Below are 17841 nucleotides of genomic sequence, written 5' to 3'. Positions count from 1 at the left end.
GCCGCTTGCCTGTTTGCATCCGAAATTGCATGACGCAATGTTTTCGCTCGTGAATGCGTACCAAACGTGCTTTCGCCGCTTCTGTTCATTAGAAAATAATTGCCTTTACGAGGCGCTTGTCAGCGAACCGCAGCCGGCACGAATCAAGGCACAAAGCACGAGAACAAGCGAGGGCACATAAGCTGCGGCAATTACTGTGCGTCTGGGTCGTCTAGGAACCAATACGGATTAATTTACTTCCGATTTTTTTAGTTTTTGAGACGTATGCTGCGTTGGGTAGCTTGCGCTGCCTGTTAACCCGATGCTTCGTCCAACGACGCAGCATTAGTCAGTAAATGAGATTAACAGAATATGTTGTTATGTGCAGATTGAGGCGCTCAGTCGAGAAATTCAACTGATATATGTGGAATAGTTTGTTTTCTTGCTTTCTGAAATTCTAAAATTCATAACTTGTGCGCAGTGCCAGGCTGCTCTCCTTGGCAACCCTGACGATGAGTATGCTTCCCTCACTGCACTCAAGGAATGCGTCAGGGATGGACAAAACCTCATATATCCCAGAAGGGATGTAATGAAAACATTGAAAAACTATGAAGAGCATTTTACCACCGTCAATTCATATGAAGAGCATTTTACCGCCGTCAATTCATGGTGTATCGGCACATTTTTCACCATCAAGTCGCCTCTTTGTTCTTTGATCGCATATCTTGAAGAGGTATACAAGGTATACAAGAAAAGATATACAAGCCCTCTGTGAAGACTTGCATGGCTCGCAAAGAGCCGATAAGAAAAAATCTCTGCCTCTCCCGTAACCAAGAGTAGAGTAAGCATGAAATGTTTACGGGCATAACACATTGGTTGTAGATGGTACTATCAAAATCTTGAAATCGGCCTAGTGTTCAACACACCACACCACACCACACATACTGTCAGAATGTATGTACATGCAGCGCGTTCGAATACTCCGCGAGCGTGTATACATATCTGCGGACACGACGAGACGCAGGCCTGACAAGAATGTACCGTATTGTGCGTTTTTATCGTAAAGACTTTCAAATATTTTCCCGCCTCAACCGCTCGATCGTTTGCGGTGAAACTGCACACAGAGCTTGCGCAATGCGGTAACTTTTGTATCGTAGCAAATTTTACAACGGTACTTACTTAATTGAGCCCTGCATGATGCGAAATCGTAGTTGTCTGCGTAGAGATCGTCAAACCAAAACTCGCAGACGCCGTTTGTTTGCTGAAAGGCGGCAGTGGCGCCATCTGTTTTCAGCAGTGAAAAGCGTCACGACAAGGTGCCGCGGCGATTTTGCAAATAATATCACCTGAAAGGTAAAGCCTCGTTAAATCAGTTGTTCTGATATTCTTTTTATGCTCAGTTAGCCGAAAAAACGGCATATTCAAAGGGCACGCGTACAGTGTAGGCACGCGCTTCATGCAACGCTCACCTCGGCTACCTCGGCGCCTTGTCGTGACGCTTTTCACTGCTGAAAACAGATGGCGCCACTGCCGCCCTTTAGCGAAAAAACGGCGTCTGCGGGTTTTGGTTCGACGATCTCTACGCAGACAAGTACGATTTCGCATCATGCACGGCTCAACTAAGTAAGTACCGTTGTAAAACTTGCTACGATACAAAAGTTACCATATTGCGCAAGCTCTGTGCGCAGTTTCACCGCAAACGAGCGAGCGGTTGAGGCGGGAAAATTTTTGAAAGTCATTACGATAAAAACGCACAATACGGTATATACAGCGCGTTCGAAACTGTCTAAAGTGCGTAGAGGCGAAAGCGTTTTCCGCACCACTTTGCCTATGTGACACTGGTGACGTCAGCACTGGATTACATGACACATAATTGATGACGAAGTAATAACAAATTACTAATTAGTGACTAATTACTAATTAATGACTAAATACTAATTAAGTGCTGATTAATTGCGCACCGCTGCCAGGCAGTCCACGGAACGCCACCACCCGTTCAGCGCAATGCCTTGCTCTTTAAACGCGACGCTTTTTGAGGAAAGGAAATTACGCAGTAATTCTCTGTCAGCTCGGTGGACACCCGAACCGCACCGTACAGGAAGGGAGGAACGCCACCACCCGTTCGGCGGGATGCATTGCCCTTTGAACACAAGGCTTTTTGAGGAAAGGAAATGGCGCAGTAATTCTCTGTCATCTTGGTGGACACCCGAAAGGCACAAAGGAAGGGAGGAACGCCACCACCCGTTCGGCGCGAAGTTACCGGCGCTTGTATGCCGGTCCTGTGCGAGGGCTTAGAGAGTCTCGTTAAATCTCGTACGGTGCCCGGATGTTCTCGTTTCAGCTCCCGGATGTGTAGAATTCAGTGCCCGGATGTTGGCTCTCGGTCTCGGCGTGACGTCACCACACTGCCGACAACGGGGGCTAAAAGCATTTCATGCTTAAAATGTTGACTGATGCGTATGCCAGAGTGAGGCTCCGAATTTATCTTCGCCAAATTCCGAGCCCTCATTCTAGTGGCCACGGAAACAAAACTTGTGCTGTAGTCAGCCTTGCGTAACCAAACCGGTATATGAAGCTCCGCGAAAGTTTTGCTTCGAAGCCTGAATTCCGCTTCTATGTATATATGCAATTACAACTGTATTGTCAGTTAGCCTTAGTTGCTTTGGGACGTTAAACCCCATAAACCAAGTTACAAGCATCTATTTAACGTAGATGTCTACTTTGAAAAAGTGCAATAATGTTCACGTTCCCATAAACAGAAATATTGGTAACTTTATTGTGTGTTTTCTTAGCCACTGAATAAATGATTGCATGTTTGCTTGGGTAACAGTTTATGTGTTCCATCTAGGTATACCCAGACGAACAGGCGAGTGCTTATATTTCATTACCATTGTTGATAATATTTGTTTCTTCAAAACGTGCGAAACCAAGAGGCTGTGTCATTGACCGCGTCTGCTCAGTTTTCTAACCCATCCATTCCACTCACTTGTATTGGCACATTCAAAGCTAAAACTTTAAAAAATAACGCCAAACAAGCTTGGACAGAAATCACCCAATACGTTTCAGCAATTCTAATAAACTTGGTAGTTTGAAATTAACCACAAAAGAAGTGAACAGAATTAGATGCTTCCAATTGAGGGAGGTGAGGTCTAAAATAAATTTTCAAACTTTCTCCCCTTCCTCCCCCACGCACTGGATTGTGGCATTTTTCAAGCGTTTTGTTCGCCCGGAGATTAAACATGCATAGGAAGGGCAACACCAAAAGGTCTGCCAATACCCGCGGTGGTATGCAGTGTATGCCTTGACATAACAGTCATCGAGATTTAACTCATCTTAAAAGCAGCCCAAAACTTTTTGTTGAATGCTCCTAGCTCTGCTTAGTAACGGTTCCCTTCATCGTAACCTACCGCAAACCTCGGTAATTAAACGTTTTCCGAATTTTCTTCTTCTGCTTCTCTATGAGGACGGTCGCTTGACGCGAGTAAGCTAGTTGTCGACGCAAATTTATGTTGGGGTGGAGTGCTGTTTCGACGCACCATCGGGGTCAGCGCATAAGTGATGGATTTTGAACTATAGCGACAGATTCTAGAGCAGCTTCACTTACATAATTGGTGCATATCTTGCATACCCGCTTTCCTTGTTACCGTCCACGCCTTGACGTTGGCTGCTTGTCCCGCTTTTAAAAGCAGAAGGCTCTCCAACAAAATTTGGTATTTTATTCTCATGTGAAACAAAAGCTCACCACAAGACTCCTTATTTTTTTTTTTATTTTAAGCGCCCGCGGCAAGCGAGAAGCCCTCCCCCCCGAGAACGAAACCTGCATGCCGCGGGCGCGAAAATGGCGGCCGCCGTAGCAGACGGCGCAGTTGTCCTCGCTCTGAGTAAGGGCGTGCGCATCAAGCCACCCTCCCTAAGTGTGCGCATGTGCGGAGGTAGCACTGCCGCAGTAATTCTTTCCTCCCTCCACGGTCACAATAGTAACACTGTGCGACGCAAGCTTGCCTCTGCCACGGAGGCCCACTGGTCATGGCAGTCGGCTGCGACATCGAATCCCGGCAATTTCGACGGATTCAATAGAAAAACGCCTGTGTGCTGTGCGATGACAGCGCATGTAAACGAATCAGTGGCGTGCGAAGTGAATCTGAAGCCTACCATTACGGGGCCTCTCTCTTTCTCCTTCACCCCTTCCGTCATGGCGCTGTCCAGTCACAGTTACAGCAGGGCAATTTACGTGCACTTGGCTCAAACATACCGCACACACGCGGCGATGTCATTGGAAATGATTTTGAGTTTAAAGCAGAGTTATCGTAATGATATGTAAAAAAAAACTTGGCTATGATTATAGTACATGATTTTAGCGACAGAGGTGAGTAGCGCATGACTGGTGTATCAATTCGTACAGAAAGCTCGTACTCTAAGTCTTCACACCATGCCACGATTTCAATTGTGATATCCGGACGCCTCTGCCGTTGCTTTCCGAGGGCTTGCTGCCTGTCGGACGACAACCGACAATAAGCAACGACGACGAACGATGATGATTAAATCTATAAAATGGTGGTGGGTGATTATGATTATGGCGGTTACTTTATGGCGGTTAATTTTCCACTGTCGCGATCGTGTGGCTACCTCATTGCTGCCCCTTGACTTGCAACACGTGACGAAGCCAAAGAAGTCAAAGTTTAGGGCTGTCTAGTCGGCCCGAATTCGAAACGCGGGGCCCACAGGAAATTTTCCAACTGGCTATGTAATTAAAGAGCTCTGCTAGATAACGTCGTGGCACGCCGTCGCCAGCTGGACCAAAAGATTGTGTGGCGATGTAGGGCACAACAATGGAGGACGACGCACCAACTTGCTTCCCGTGGAAAAACGCCTTGAAGACGGCCTTGTGGTGCCCTCGGCCCAGGCTTCGCACCTTCAGCTGCACGTTGCCGTTGTACAGATCGGCCGGCACGCTGAACGAGCCCTTGGGGCCGACCAACGTCACGGGCTCCTCGGGGGCGCAGTGAAACTTGCACGGCAGATGGCGCTGGAAACGAGAGACGCGCGCACAGGATGGAAGAGGATATTTGGCTCGCGTGCTTATCCATGTCTAAGTACTGAGAATAGTCTATTTTTTTCGCATCAGCCGCTTTGAAGGAGAAAGCTGCAGTGAATTATGAAGTAATCACTTCATAATTCATAATAGGTAATTAGGAATTCCATTTACATCACTCAGGGCCTGTACAGCGGTAGCAGATATAAACGCTTTAAAGGTCGCAGCTGATCAAACGGTTGCAGTGAACAGTATTTATAATAGCGGATTCAGTTATATGATGTGTAAGTTTTCTCGTTAAAAGCCAGATGAATGGAAATTTTCCACTCTGCATAAAAAAAAAAAAAAGCTTCATCCCAAAGCCATCCCTCGTTCCAGGCGGCACAAATTGGAGGAAGGGTTTGTGAAAAACGATTTACTGCCTTGTCCAAGTGAGGCGTTGTGGGCCGCTTAATTGTCGCACAGGCGCGTGGCTGATTATGTTCTAACCAGTGTAAGATTTAGCACAAAACTGGTAGTTCCAACTGAGTCAGCCCTGAATCGGCAGTCGCACCGTCAGCCAGCACATGCATGGGCATCTATGGGAGCCGTTTGTGGAGTCCACGCCGTTTACCACGGGAATGGGTACGCTCTACTCTGAATGTGCGGGCCACACGCGTCGTGGCCCGCTCCGACTGAAGACGCATCCTTTGTGACTTCAGCATTCCTCCTTGAAACAATGAGGCAATCACATTGCAACGCGTTCTCGCAGGGAGCAGCAAACGCTGGAGAGGGCACCACAACCGGGCAAGGGTTTTATGCACCCTTGAGGAGCGTTTGTTCAGTGGCGCAATGTAGAAGCCTTGTGCTACAAAGCGGCAAGGCTTCGCATTGTACTCTTAAGGGTGGCTTAAGCGTCGTCCAAGTTCCCTGCCTCACTATATCGCAAAATCAGGCTGCGCTGGAATTTCGTATCAGTGAATATGTAATAGTCGGTCAAGTTTTTGCTGGCACTCCACGAGTATCACTTCTCCATTGACACAGTATCCAGGCGTCTGCCCCGGCCTCGACCGCAAAGTGAAAGAACGACGAGTGGTAGCCTTTCTCAGTTGTATGTTGAAACAATCTTTGGCTGAGGCACATCAAGAATTTTCTTTTGCTTCTTCTCATACCACTTGCACTGTTCTATGCGTAGAACTATTGAACGTGCGGGCAAGTGTTGCGCTTCGGTTGCCGAATCATTTTTTCTGCCCTCACATCTACTCCATCGGGAAAGGCTAGGAATTTCCTCTGAGATTCTTCCGAGGTGACGTCCTCCCCATCAGCAGCATCCGCTTCATGAGAGGGATTGTAGTCCTAATCGCTGTCGCTAATGCTAAGACAGCTCTATTCGTCCTCGTATCCGCACGGCACCCCCATCTTATAAATTGTCTGAGTGTATCGGGAAACAAAGAACGTGTCAGTAGCCTACTAAATTGTGATTTCTCGATGTCGCATGGCAATTCAGGGAGCAAAACAAATTGCCTCGAAACGATTCCGTATACCCTGTTCACGCGAAAACTCAACATTTCGTTCCCAACGCAATTTTCCCTCCAGTGTTATTATAGCGAAGCTTTTATTTAGAAGCAAATGAAGTGAAATACTTTTTCTTAACTTATCAGCTTAGCGAATTTATCCGATGACGACGAAAAAACATGAGTGGGGCTCGTGCAGCGTTTCCTCAGCCTAAACAACGGCATAAAGAACCTCGTTGTTCAGGCGTGAAATTGCGCTGCGCATTTAGTGCGTTTGGCGGACACCTACAAATATAAACTAGCGCATTTTTCATCGTGAATTCCAGCTCAGAGCAGGAGGTCAAGAACTGTTTGTCACCAATTCGCGACACTCGGCGCCAAGAGGATAACAAAAGAGACATCCAAACAAAGACCCCCTCTGCGCGGGGCGACCGTCTCCGCTTGGGCGCGCTCACCGTGGACCAGCAGGTGGTCAGCCCGAGGCGGTACTTGGGCGTAGAGCGAAGGCGCATGGACGGCGCCAACGAGGAGAAGCTAATCAGGCGTCGCCACTCGATGCCCACCAGGAAGGGTGAGTACTCGACGGCCCGCACCGACACGCCTGCGCAAAGCGAGCAGCCAATGAGACCCAGAGGCGCCTTTTCCAAGCGCCCCAGTCCTGAGAAAGTCGAGCACCTGACCAGAAAACGATTGCACCCGTTCCAAAAAGGCGGTCATCGACGACGCCGGGGCTTGAGCCCAATACCGTACACAGGACGAAGGCCCTGCACTATACAACTATCGCTGCAGGCGCTGCGTACAGGTGAAGCGATTGTGTTGCGATAATTACGCGCAGCGTAGCTAAGTGGCGCGTTGACCGAAGATGTAGAATGGCGAGATGCCATCTCTATACTCGAGCAAGAGCTCCCTTTAATGAAACCTTTTGGTATAGCAACAAACAAAATATATTGGCTTCTGTCCGAAGGTGGAGGTCGTCGGAGGCCAGTGCTCCCACGCTAACAGCGTGAACAGTCGTGCGCAATACGAGAGAGAAGAAACTTTTTGCACAAAATAGAATATTTTCTGGTTATTCTCCACTAGATTTGAGAACGACTATTGTATTTTACTCGCCAAGATGAAAACTTGTTAGAAAACTGAAAAAAAAAAAACTGCGCCTGTCACACAGTTATCAATAAATGGGTGCTCAATTTTTGTCCCCTGTCATATATTGCTAAGACTGTACGCCTAACAATGCTATCGCACTCACTACAGTCAGAAGGCAGGAAGACAGGTTTCTCGACAACGCAAAACAGAGTCAACAAGGGGCGGGAGGTCTTAAATTTTCCGAAGTTTGCGAATTCAAAGCGGCACCGGACTGAAAGAAATCCTGCGTTTGCCATCACTCGTCATGCGCATATGCCCGACTATCGTTATTCCGCTCTGCATACCACTCTAACGCTTCATTTTCCCGTTCACAAATTTTACCATTTCGTACGCTGGTAACAGTTACGCTGGTAACACGCTCCCATATTGTCTCATGCGTGGAAACCAGCGAATAGCTGCATTTTATCTTTAGTGACACAAAACCTAAACGCCACGTAAGCTACCAAGAACGGCCAGCGATTGAAAGAAACGCAGGAGTGGGCAATAAAAAAGCGAGTTCCTCGAAGTGTTTACAGTCGGATTTTGCCAGGTGAGGCTCTCACCAATCCCCGAGCCCGGTCGTACACGAGCGCAAAAGGCGCATGCTCGTCCGCAGGGGCCGAACACGCAGGCCAGGTAGCGCTGCGAGGCGTCCAGAACACTCCACGGGTCCTCCTCCTCTAGGACTACTCCACCGATGATTCTGTGCTTCGAACCTGGATCGAGCGCGAGGTAAAGGGGCGGTGACTTTCAGATTATAACACAGGCCTTCGAGTATGCGCGGCAAGTACACTCATTTTCAAGGAGTCTAATAATTTTTTTTTTTTCCGAAGCTGTGACTTCTTCGTGTCTGAAGTTCACCCACTACAGCACGCTGAAAGCTACATGGGCATGCTGTGTTAGCTCTGGAAGGCCGACGAAATTACCGAAAAAAATTATGAATCTCCAGCATTTCGTCATATAGCTGGCCTCTCTACAATGCAGAAATGTGAGACTGGTATGTTTATTGAATAAAAGATGAGCAGCGTGTGATTAAAATTAGCAGACCAGCCGTATTTTTGAACGTGAAAAATTGATAAACTGCTGGACTGAATAGGAGCGAATTTCCGCTACGGTTTGCTCCAAAATCGCCGTTTCCGCAATTAAGAGGCGTTAAATATATCAATTTTTTTAGTATCTATTCTTTAGTGAAACTTTGCAGACAGGTAATATAGAGTGCATTGAACCCGAATATGCCATTTTTGCAATATCGAAATTTTCCCATTTTTTACCACTTCGCATTCTACGAAACGTAACGCAAGAAACGAGGACACAGAAGGCAGGGAACGCGACACGAGCTCTTCGTATCGTGTTCTTTGCCTTCTCTGTGACGACCTCGTTTTTTCGCGCTACGTTTCGTAGAATGCAAATGCTCCAACTCGCCCAGTTTAGCATGCTCGTGCAGTTCCTTTACCACTTCACTGCCTGCGTCTCCCCTTAAGAAGGTATTCTTCACACACCAGCACTGATGTCACTGGCGCGTGTCTCCGAATCCGTTAGTTTCAGATAAATGCAGCGTCGACTGTTGGCGACTGTTCCCGCACCGAGCCCTTCACACTGGCTCTTCCAGAAACGGATCCCGACGACAGCTGCGATGGCTGCGGACTGCCGTTCCGTGCTCGGCACGCATACATGTTTGCGCGCGTGACTGCCTCGTACCGTTACCGAAGCAGTGCAGTCCTGGCGGCCGGCGCACCCGTCCGCAGGGCGAGGTACGCCATCGGCAGCGCAGCAGTCCGGGCTCGGCTGCCACGCAGCGCAGGCCAACGCCTGGCTGCTGGGAGGACACCACCCGCGGGCTGGGCGCTCCGCTACTGCGGGGCAGAGGGGAGCATTGAGAATACGCAATGCAGTTGGCCAATGCGGCTACGGCTTGGGAATACTGTGAAGTACTGTGAAGTCAGGACGACGAAAAGAATGAAGACGCACTTACGAGACATAATATAGAAATGACTCTAGCATCCACCAAAGGCTGACAAAAAAAGAACGCTCCCAACATCTTGAGACGAATTCTAAGAGCACGGAAGGCAGACCTCGCTTCCTATCCGTGGCCACGTAAAATGCAGTCACAAGGCGTAGGAAGGTCACATAAACAAAGGGGAGAGTGACCGACTACCTAGTGTACGGGAATTCTACCACTTCACCTTCACTGAACGCCATCATGTCACGACTTTCAAACATTCTAAGAAGTTTCTGACCTCTATACGGCACAGGCCCCAAGCGAAACTTGCTTCTGAGCTCAGTGACCAACACAACGCCCTGAAGGGCAAATCAGAAAGGGAGGCTAGTAAGCTGGCCTAGATCGAAGGGAATAAGGTATGTTCTGGTGCTTTGATGCTCCAAAAGCCTGCTCCGAGAAGAACTGAGTCGCACCGTTCAGCGTCGAAGAGTCAGGGACCCTCAAGTCTGAGTTGTATAGCGTCAACTATACGCTTCTCTTTCAGTAAGCACCTCGCAATTATCCTCATACCTGGAAAGCTTGACGAAGCAGATGCATCGAGCTGCCAGAGATGCCGTAGGCGCTGCCATGGACAAAGAAAGCAGCTGCAGTACGCTGCACCAGAACAAGTCTGCCGCCCGCATCTGTAGGCGCAAAGCAAGAGCCGCACGTCAGGCCACAGAGTGCTGAAGTTATTGTTCTTATCCCCAATTTGGAGGCTAAGAACGCTTCGTGCTGGTGAGTCCTCTCCGTCTTCTTCTTCTTTTTCTTCTTCTTCTCTCTTTCCCGCGAGCACCAGCGGATCTTACGCGCTCGTCGTCTCCGCCTGTGTCCTGCATGAACTGCCCGCCCCGCAGTGCACTTCTCGAAAAAAAATAGGAAATTAATGGGGCCGTCGGCGATGACGCGTACTTCTCGCCTTCTTTTCGGAATGTGATCTCAAGTAGCTTTCCTGACGTCCTGCGCAGCGAGTCGGAGGAAAACGGTTTTGCAGACGATAACTCCATCCAAGCCCTTAAGGCTTGGATGGAGTTGGAGTTAAGGAGTTAAGGCTTGGATGGACCTGAGCCAATGTTGGGAATCAGGAAAATTCCATAGACATGGGAACACTTAAATTAACTTTCATACCTAAACCTTGCAAGAAACTGGCAATCGGAAACTTCAGAATATATCTCTTACCTCCTCCATTTGTAATCTCATGGAACATGTAGCTCAAACATTCTACAAAACTACATGGACGAGTACAACATATACCCAAATATTTTGCTAGGCTTCAGACCCCACCCGTCTACACAGGACACTATACTCAGTCTATACAGCGAGTATTGAGACTCTCACTGGCAGAAAGCGACTAGAGCAATACTTAAACTAAGCATAACTGAAGCTTTCCACAACGTTAAACATGAATCCATACATAACTCTCTGTAGGACCTCAGTGGGGGTCAGAGAACCTTCAGTTATGTTAAAACTTTCCTTCAACAACGCACAGCTGAGATTCAAATCGGATCCCTCAAACCAGACACCGTAAATTCGGACACAGTAAAAGCAGAACCATAAACTCTACTCCCTACTTGCGCGGAAAAATGTCAGAATCTAGGAATCCATAACATGATTCAAGAGCTAATAGAAGCTCATTTAACCACCCAGTACGAAATTCCTCAATACCGACAGGTAGATTTGTGTTAGAAAAAGCCAACATAGACTATCAGAACACACACCAGCTGTATCGAAACATTCCAAACCACCACAACCAACTACAAGTCAAACCTGTACCTAAAAACCGGTACCTATCAGCACGATGAGGACAGGAGGAGAGCTAGAGCTAAAGCGATTCAAAAACACTTCTCTCAACCCTACGCAGTAAGCGTTGATGCTACAGAATTCTGCAACCAAAACGCTTTTTTCTATAGCACTAATCGATCACATAGGAAAACTGGTCAATAGCGGCTCAATTAGAAATACGATCCACCCATCAGAAGCAAAAGAAGCTGCCATAGCTATGGCTATTGCTGCAACCGATTCCAGAATTACAATAAGTTACTAAAACGGCAATACAGAGCTTTGCTAAAGACGCCATATGCAATACAGTATCCAAAATTCTATCCAAATTACCACGACAAAATTTAAGACCAATTGAACTGGTGTGGGTTCCAGCTCACACCCGCAGTGAGGGAAACGAAGAAGCCAACCAATGTGCCCTAGAATGGTCTCGTACCATGAAATTACTTCCCACTACAGAAACAACAGACTTGAATTCCCTCCCCCATCACCCCTTGCTCAACAAAAGGCAAGGAGTAACCTAGAGGCAGTTATAAGCCAGAACCTTTATTATTCAATACATTTATTCCAAATTTGCTCCGGACGAATTCAGACCGGACTGCGTTAAGCGCGGGGATCCCAAAGTCACTCTTAATCACATTCTTTTGAATCCCAGCGGACAAATCCCGGAGCATTTGTGACTCTCTAACCCAGAACAGTGGGAGACTGTTTTGTCCAGCTCGGAACTACGTGCCACAAGCAGGGCCGAAGAGGTCGGTGCAATGCTGTGCCGCGTAGCTACCTGACGTCCTTTCCGGAAAAGAGCCCACCATGAACTTTAATCCGGATATCCCTTGATTCCCTTCCTTCACCTTCCGAAGAATAAAGTTGTTCTATTACTAATACTAGTGCAGGCTTCGCGGGCGCCGCTCTCTTTTCCCGCCAGCCTCCACGCGCTGCTTTCGTCACGCCGTGGATGCGCTTCCCTTGCTCAGCCCGACACACGCTCTAAGCCAGCATCCTCTGAAGCGAATTCTTCTGCTCCTCTTCTCTTCTGTTTCTTCGTTGCTTCTGCTACTCAATTTCTGCGACCACGCGCGCTCTCATTGGTCCTCCTCGGGGGCGAGCGCGCTCTATTCTTCTGTCCTTCTTTCCATATTTCTTTCTCACTCCTTCTAATGTTCCCCTCCGGCGCACTGGTGTTCTTGCTCCTCCCTCCTCTCCACTTTTTCGCTTACTCACAATCTTCTTGAGTGGTTGGTCAGCATTGATGCGCTGGTTCATTTGGATTCTCAGTCGGCAAGCAAGGACTCCGGCAAGCAGGGACCAGGGCCGCCGCCGCCGCTGGTCTGCGCGCTCTTGATTTTGAAAACGGAGTAAAGGTCGCCTCGACAACAGATGGCTTACGTTTCGTTTCTAGAGGCTCGTTCATGTACCCTGCTCACGCGTGCACAAATTTCTGCAACAGCATTCGTGCGAGAGGCGCAGTAAGCGTTTTGGATCTCAGACTGCTACATTACGAAAACGCCAATGTACTAGCTGTTTCAGTTTTTCTGGATAATAGGCGCGCGGCATGTAAACGCTGCAGTCCGCTTGTTTCTAAGAGCACATGCTGATGTATGGCAATGCTGTTCCCTTTTTGTGCTTGAAGTTATTGGGGCAAAACTGTGGTGAACTAGTTCGCAGTCTGCCTGGCAGGTTTTGCATGGCTTGTGCCCGTTTGATTATCGGCGTACGTACCAGGTTTCATGCAGCGTATTATTGAACGTATTTGTTTAATAGCCGGTATGAGAATAAATTCTGCAGTATTCTCCTGTTGGAATCCCTGTGCAAGGAGCATTGAATGTGCATTTTATGGGTGGACCATTCTCAACAGCTCGTAATGAGTCAATGATGATGATATGTGGCAGAATTCTTCACAGTTTTCTGTTCCAATGTAAAAGGAATGCCATACAGAGATCAGTATTGGCAGTAGGTATTCGGTGCTGAGGGAAAGTGCTCCAGGGATTATGGACGACGTCAGTGCAAGCTAAAGAACCCCAGGTGGTCGAAATTTCCGGAGCCCTTCACTACAGCGTCCCTCGATCATAGCCTGAGTCTCTTTGGGACGTTAAACCCCCATACACCATAAACCATTATGGGTCTTTGTTACAATGTTTTATGAAAACCATTTAGCATTTGTCATAGGTATTTAGTGAAATGATGAAGCCGGCGTGATGTTTCAGTGGTTATCGTGTTCGTCCGTTGACCCGAACGAAGCAGGTTCGATCCCGGCCTCGGCGTTCGCATTTTAATGGAGGCGAAATGCTAGAGGTCCGTGTACTATGCGATGTCAGTGCACGGTAAAGAATCCCAGGTAGGTTCTTCACTACAGCCCTCCACTACAGCCCTTCACTACGGCGTCCCTGATAGCCTGAGTTTTCTTGGGTCGTTGGACCCCACAAAATCAAACCGAGGCGATCAAGATCAACTTTCGATAATGGGATAGCCAAGATCTTCCTTGCGCTGTAAAGCACTTGTGTATATGGAAATTCTCCAGTTAGCCTTATATTATTTTTCCTTCGCGCTGTGCAGATCAACATGCCCGGATATTTGACTGCAGACAACAGGCCGCAAGGAAGATAAGTAGAATAAACATTGCGACAATATTAAGCTGAGTGCGGTAAGCTGCAGTGCTCAGATAACAGCACAAACATTCCTCTGCCATGTTTTGACAGATGAAGTTTAGAATGATGAAGAGTGCGTAAATGAACATTTTGGCGGTACATCCACTGCGTGAAGACGTCCACGGCGCCGTTCAATGAAGCTGCGTCTGGCGGGCTAAAACACATAGCTTTGCATCGCGCTACTGCTATCAGCACTGCAGGCTATCGGCACTGCAGACCCATATCAACTTCATGGCCCACATCGGGACACGTATTGTTAACATGCGATTTTTCGGACGAACCTTCGAAACCTCTCGAACCACCCGAATAAGGAAGATGAACAGGATGAATGCTGTTTTTATGAACGGAATAGAACATGGGTACTTTTGCGTCTCTGAGTTGAGACAAAGAAAGCTCGAAATATAACAAAATGTAATTTCCACTATTCAGGTACTGCTCCGGATCGTCAGCGGAAAGGAACCTTCGTATTCCATGAGGTCGTTGTTGTTGTTGTTGTCCTCTAGGTCATCGTGTTTTTAAGATTAGCTTCTTCCTTTTCCCGTGTGGCCCGCTATCAGCAGCGGCAGTGACAGGCTCACAACCACAGCCGCAGCCTCCGAAGGGCGAGTTTAGGTTGCAGCGCGGAGGCTGTGTTGACACAGAACAAATCGGCACGTCACGAGTAAGTCCGTGCTCCTGTAGTGAAAAAGAGTGCTTTCTTGAGCTCGTAGGTAAATGTTCATAAGGTACAAGCACAGCGCGACTGGGAGAGGACGAAAGAGGAAGACATACACAGCGCTGACACAAGACTGACGATCCTTGACGAATCTTTGCAATAGACCCGATTGTTGTTATTTGTGGGATATACACACTGAACCAGTTTATGGTATAGGTTACGTTAGGTTTTATGGGGTTTAACGTCCCAGAGCGACTCGGGCTATGAGGAACACCGTAGTGGAGGACTCCGGATAATTTCGACCACCTGGGTTTCTTGAACGTGCACTGACATCGCGCAGTGCACGGACCTCTAGCATCTAGCCTCCATCGCAATGCGACCACCGCGGCCGGTATCGAACCCGCGTCTTCCGAGCTAGCAGCCACGCACCCTAACTACTCAGTCACCGTGGCGGCTGTTTATGGTTTGGTTTGGTTTACGGGGGTTTAACGTCTCAAAGCAACTCAGGCTATGAGGGGCGCCGTAGTGAAGGGTTCCGGAAATTTAGACCCCGTGGGGTTCTTTAACGTGCACTGACATAGCACAGTACAGTCTATTATATAAGACATAATGCTTCACTGTGTACGCAAAACGCCACAAATAGCCGGCAACAAAACCTGTGGAAATGGTCAGACCCCCTCAAGCGAGTTTGTGTTGCCTAATAAGCGACAGTGCTTGGGCATCCCAGCACTTGTTGGCAGTGTGATATAGTGCTGCTCTCGGCGCCTCTTGGTACCATCGCCCCGAATTTATTCGCTGTTTTACCAGAATACCAGCATAACTGCGGTTTCCTGCGGTGTAAAGTACCTCGTTGTTGCCGTAGTAACTCTCGCGCTCCCCTGCTCGCCGGAGACAATAAGGGACACGAAGGCAGGGATGCAGTGCAACTCGCGCTGTCATAAGGGTCCTTTTCTCTTCGAAGAAAGTTTTGTAACTTTAGTCGTTTGATCGTCACTGTGGTGGACCTTCAGTAGAAAACTCTCTCGTATATACGTAGCAGTCGCTCTTAAATCCACCCCTATGCAATGTTACAGAGCAACCCGTTGTCAAGTAAATAGTATTTCCTCGCCATATATTCTCAATGCGGTCCACGCCCTGCATCACACGTACGACTCTGAACTCCTGAATGCGTTTTCTCAGCTAAAAATTAAACAGCACGTAACAAAAAGAGACAGCTTTTTCTCTCTAGTGTGTCTCTTTGCAACATCCTGTCTAATTTTGGGCTGAAAAAATTCAGCTGTTTGCTAGAAATGCACTCTTTGTACAAGAAAAAATGGCAGTGGCTTAGCTCTGCTATGCCTGGATATACGTAGCATAAAGCGGCGGCCATAGCACGTCGTTGAGCTTCCTGGCGATGTCTTTTCGCTAGGCGTTCTTCTCGTAGCTTCGGTGTTTCGGCCGCACGTTTCGCCTTGGCTCGATCGCTCTCCCGCTGCTCGACGGCCAACTGCCAGGCGACAACCTCGGGATCGGAAGAATTTAAATTTTCCAGTCTTCTGCGCCGTTTGGCAGCGGCTCGACTCTCCTTAGCTTCCATGTCGAGCGCGACCGTCTTTTCTCCGCCGAAGGCACACCTTCCTCGCGCATACGCAGTAGCGCGCGGTGCAACTGTAGTAAGCGCACGCCGGTGGCGGCGGCGGCGAGGAGTGCGCACCGGCTGTGGCGGTGGCGAGGAGGCAATGCACCTGCGCCTCTCGTGACGTCACACTGCTCTCGCGCATGCGCATAACGGGCGGCGCACTCGGCTCTGACCCGCGGCTCTGACCCGCGTAGTGGTGTAGCTTTACGCTACAAAAGCTAATTTCGGGTTGCCTCTCAACATCGTGCTGTTTTTTTGTTTTTTTTTTCAGTGTCGTCGGGGTAAGTTACCTGTGTGATCTTATTTCTTTAATTAAAAACAGAGTTAATATTAGCTCAAACAGTTAATGCTCGTCTTGAGATTTGAACAGAAAGAGATTTCTTGTTGTAAATAGATGTATAATTTTTGGCGTTTCGTTAATTGACGCAGACACCACTCTTCGGGCCCAGAAACGATTCCCAGCCTTTACTTTTTTTGTACCTACTGCACTTGAAGAGCCTCTGAAAACGTCTAGACAACTGTCCCCTCGCGATAATGGGCATATCATCTATTCTTAGTTGAATCACTCACCACATAGAACTTCTAAGCGGAGTGTAGATGGATTACAATCAGTTATGCTAAAAATCATAGAAAAATCATTCTGCTGTCATTTAAACCAGCGCCAACAGTAATTTGCTTCTAAGTTGTGGAAGAAATGCCCGCGTCTGTAATGTAGAGCGTGCACCTGGCATTTATTGGCGGCTCTGGCATCAGGGCGGCCTAGTATTTGCTGCGGTCGCCTTAATCCCGCAGACTTCCTAACTTCATACGCCCGCCTGACTTTCTGCTGCCCCATGCTACGCTTGCCATCTCTTGTCATCGAATCTGTTACCCTTAACGACCACCGGTTACTTTGCATTCGCATTACATATTCTCCCCATGCCCATTTCTTCTTTTGATTTCGACTGATGTCGTTAACTCGAGTTTGTTCTCTGTCCCACTCTGCTCTCTTCCTGTCTCTTAACATTACCTTAGCAAGGAAATTTCATCAGCTGATCACATATCGTTAAGGTGTTCTCCATTAACGTTTATCCCTAACTGTTCCCAATCCAGGCCTCTGAATAACTCCTGTAGACAGGCCGTGAATAGCACTCCAGAGATCATGTCCTACTGCCTGACACCCTTCTTTATTGAGGTTTACTTTCCCTATGGAGGACCATGGTGGCTGTGCAGCTGCTGTAGATGTATAGTACTTTTAAATATGGCTCTTCTACACCCTAGTTCCGCAATGTCTGCATGAATGGTGAGCTTTCGAGTGAGTCAAATGCTTTTTTTTTAATCTATGAAGGCTATATATAGAGGTTGGTTATATTCTGTGCATTTCTCTACCGCCTGTATAGCGTGATTATGATTTGTCGTCGAGTAGCCTTTACGAGAGCCTGCCTGCTCATTTGGCTGATTGAAGTTTAAGCTGGTCCTGATTCTATTGGCGATCACATTATTAAATACCTTGTAGATAACGGACAGTAAGCTGATCAGTCTGTAATTTTTGAAGTGACTG

General features: G+C 47.9%; 2 protein-coding genes across 2 annotated transcripts in view; one reads left to right on the top strand and one right to left on the bottom strand.

Moving 5' to 3' along the window:
• Positions 1–12646, bottom strand: part of LOC149339967 (uncharacterized) — a 30396-nt gene extending 17750 nt beyond the window's left edge. Inside the window, exons 1-6 of the mRNA XM_089551029.1 lie at positions 12605–12646; positions 10136–10248; positions 9325–9479; positions 8190–8342; positions 6960–7105; positions 4825–5005 (exon numbers count right to left, since the gene is read on the bottom strand). Of these exons, the coding sequence (XP_089407155.1) occupies positions 4825–5005; positions 6960–7105; positions 8190–8342; positions 9325–9479; positions 10136–10248; positions 12605–12646 (790 nt within the window). The remainder of the gene's footprint in view (positions 1–4824; positions 5006–6959; positions 7106–8189; positions 8343–9324; positions 9480–10135; positions 10249–12604) is intronic.
• YL-1 (Vacuolar protein sorting-associated protein YL-1) overlaps positions 1–17841 on the top strand; it is a 102846-nt gene that overhangs the window by 2164 nt on the left and 82841 nt on the right. The gene's annotated exons all lie outside the window — the stretch shown is intronic.

The sequence above is a fragment of the Amblyomma mixtum genome, chromosome 6 (genome assembly GCF_055824585.1).
Source record: "Amblyomma mixtum isolate Tamu chromosome 6, ASM5582458v1, whole genome shotgun sequence".
NCBI classification, from domain to species: domain Eukaryota; kingdom Metazoa; phylum Arthropoda; class Arachnida; order Ixodida; family Ixodidae; genus Amblyomma; species Amblyomma mixtum.
The sequence above is the reverse complement of the archived record's forward strand: the minus strand, read 5'-3'. Positions and strand labels throughout refer to the sequence as shown.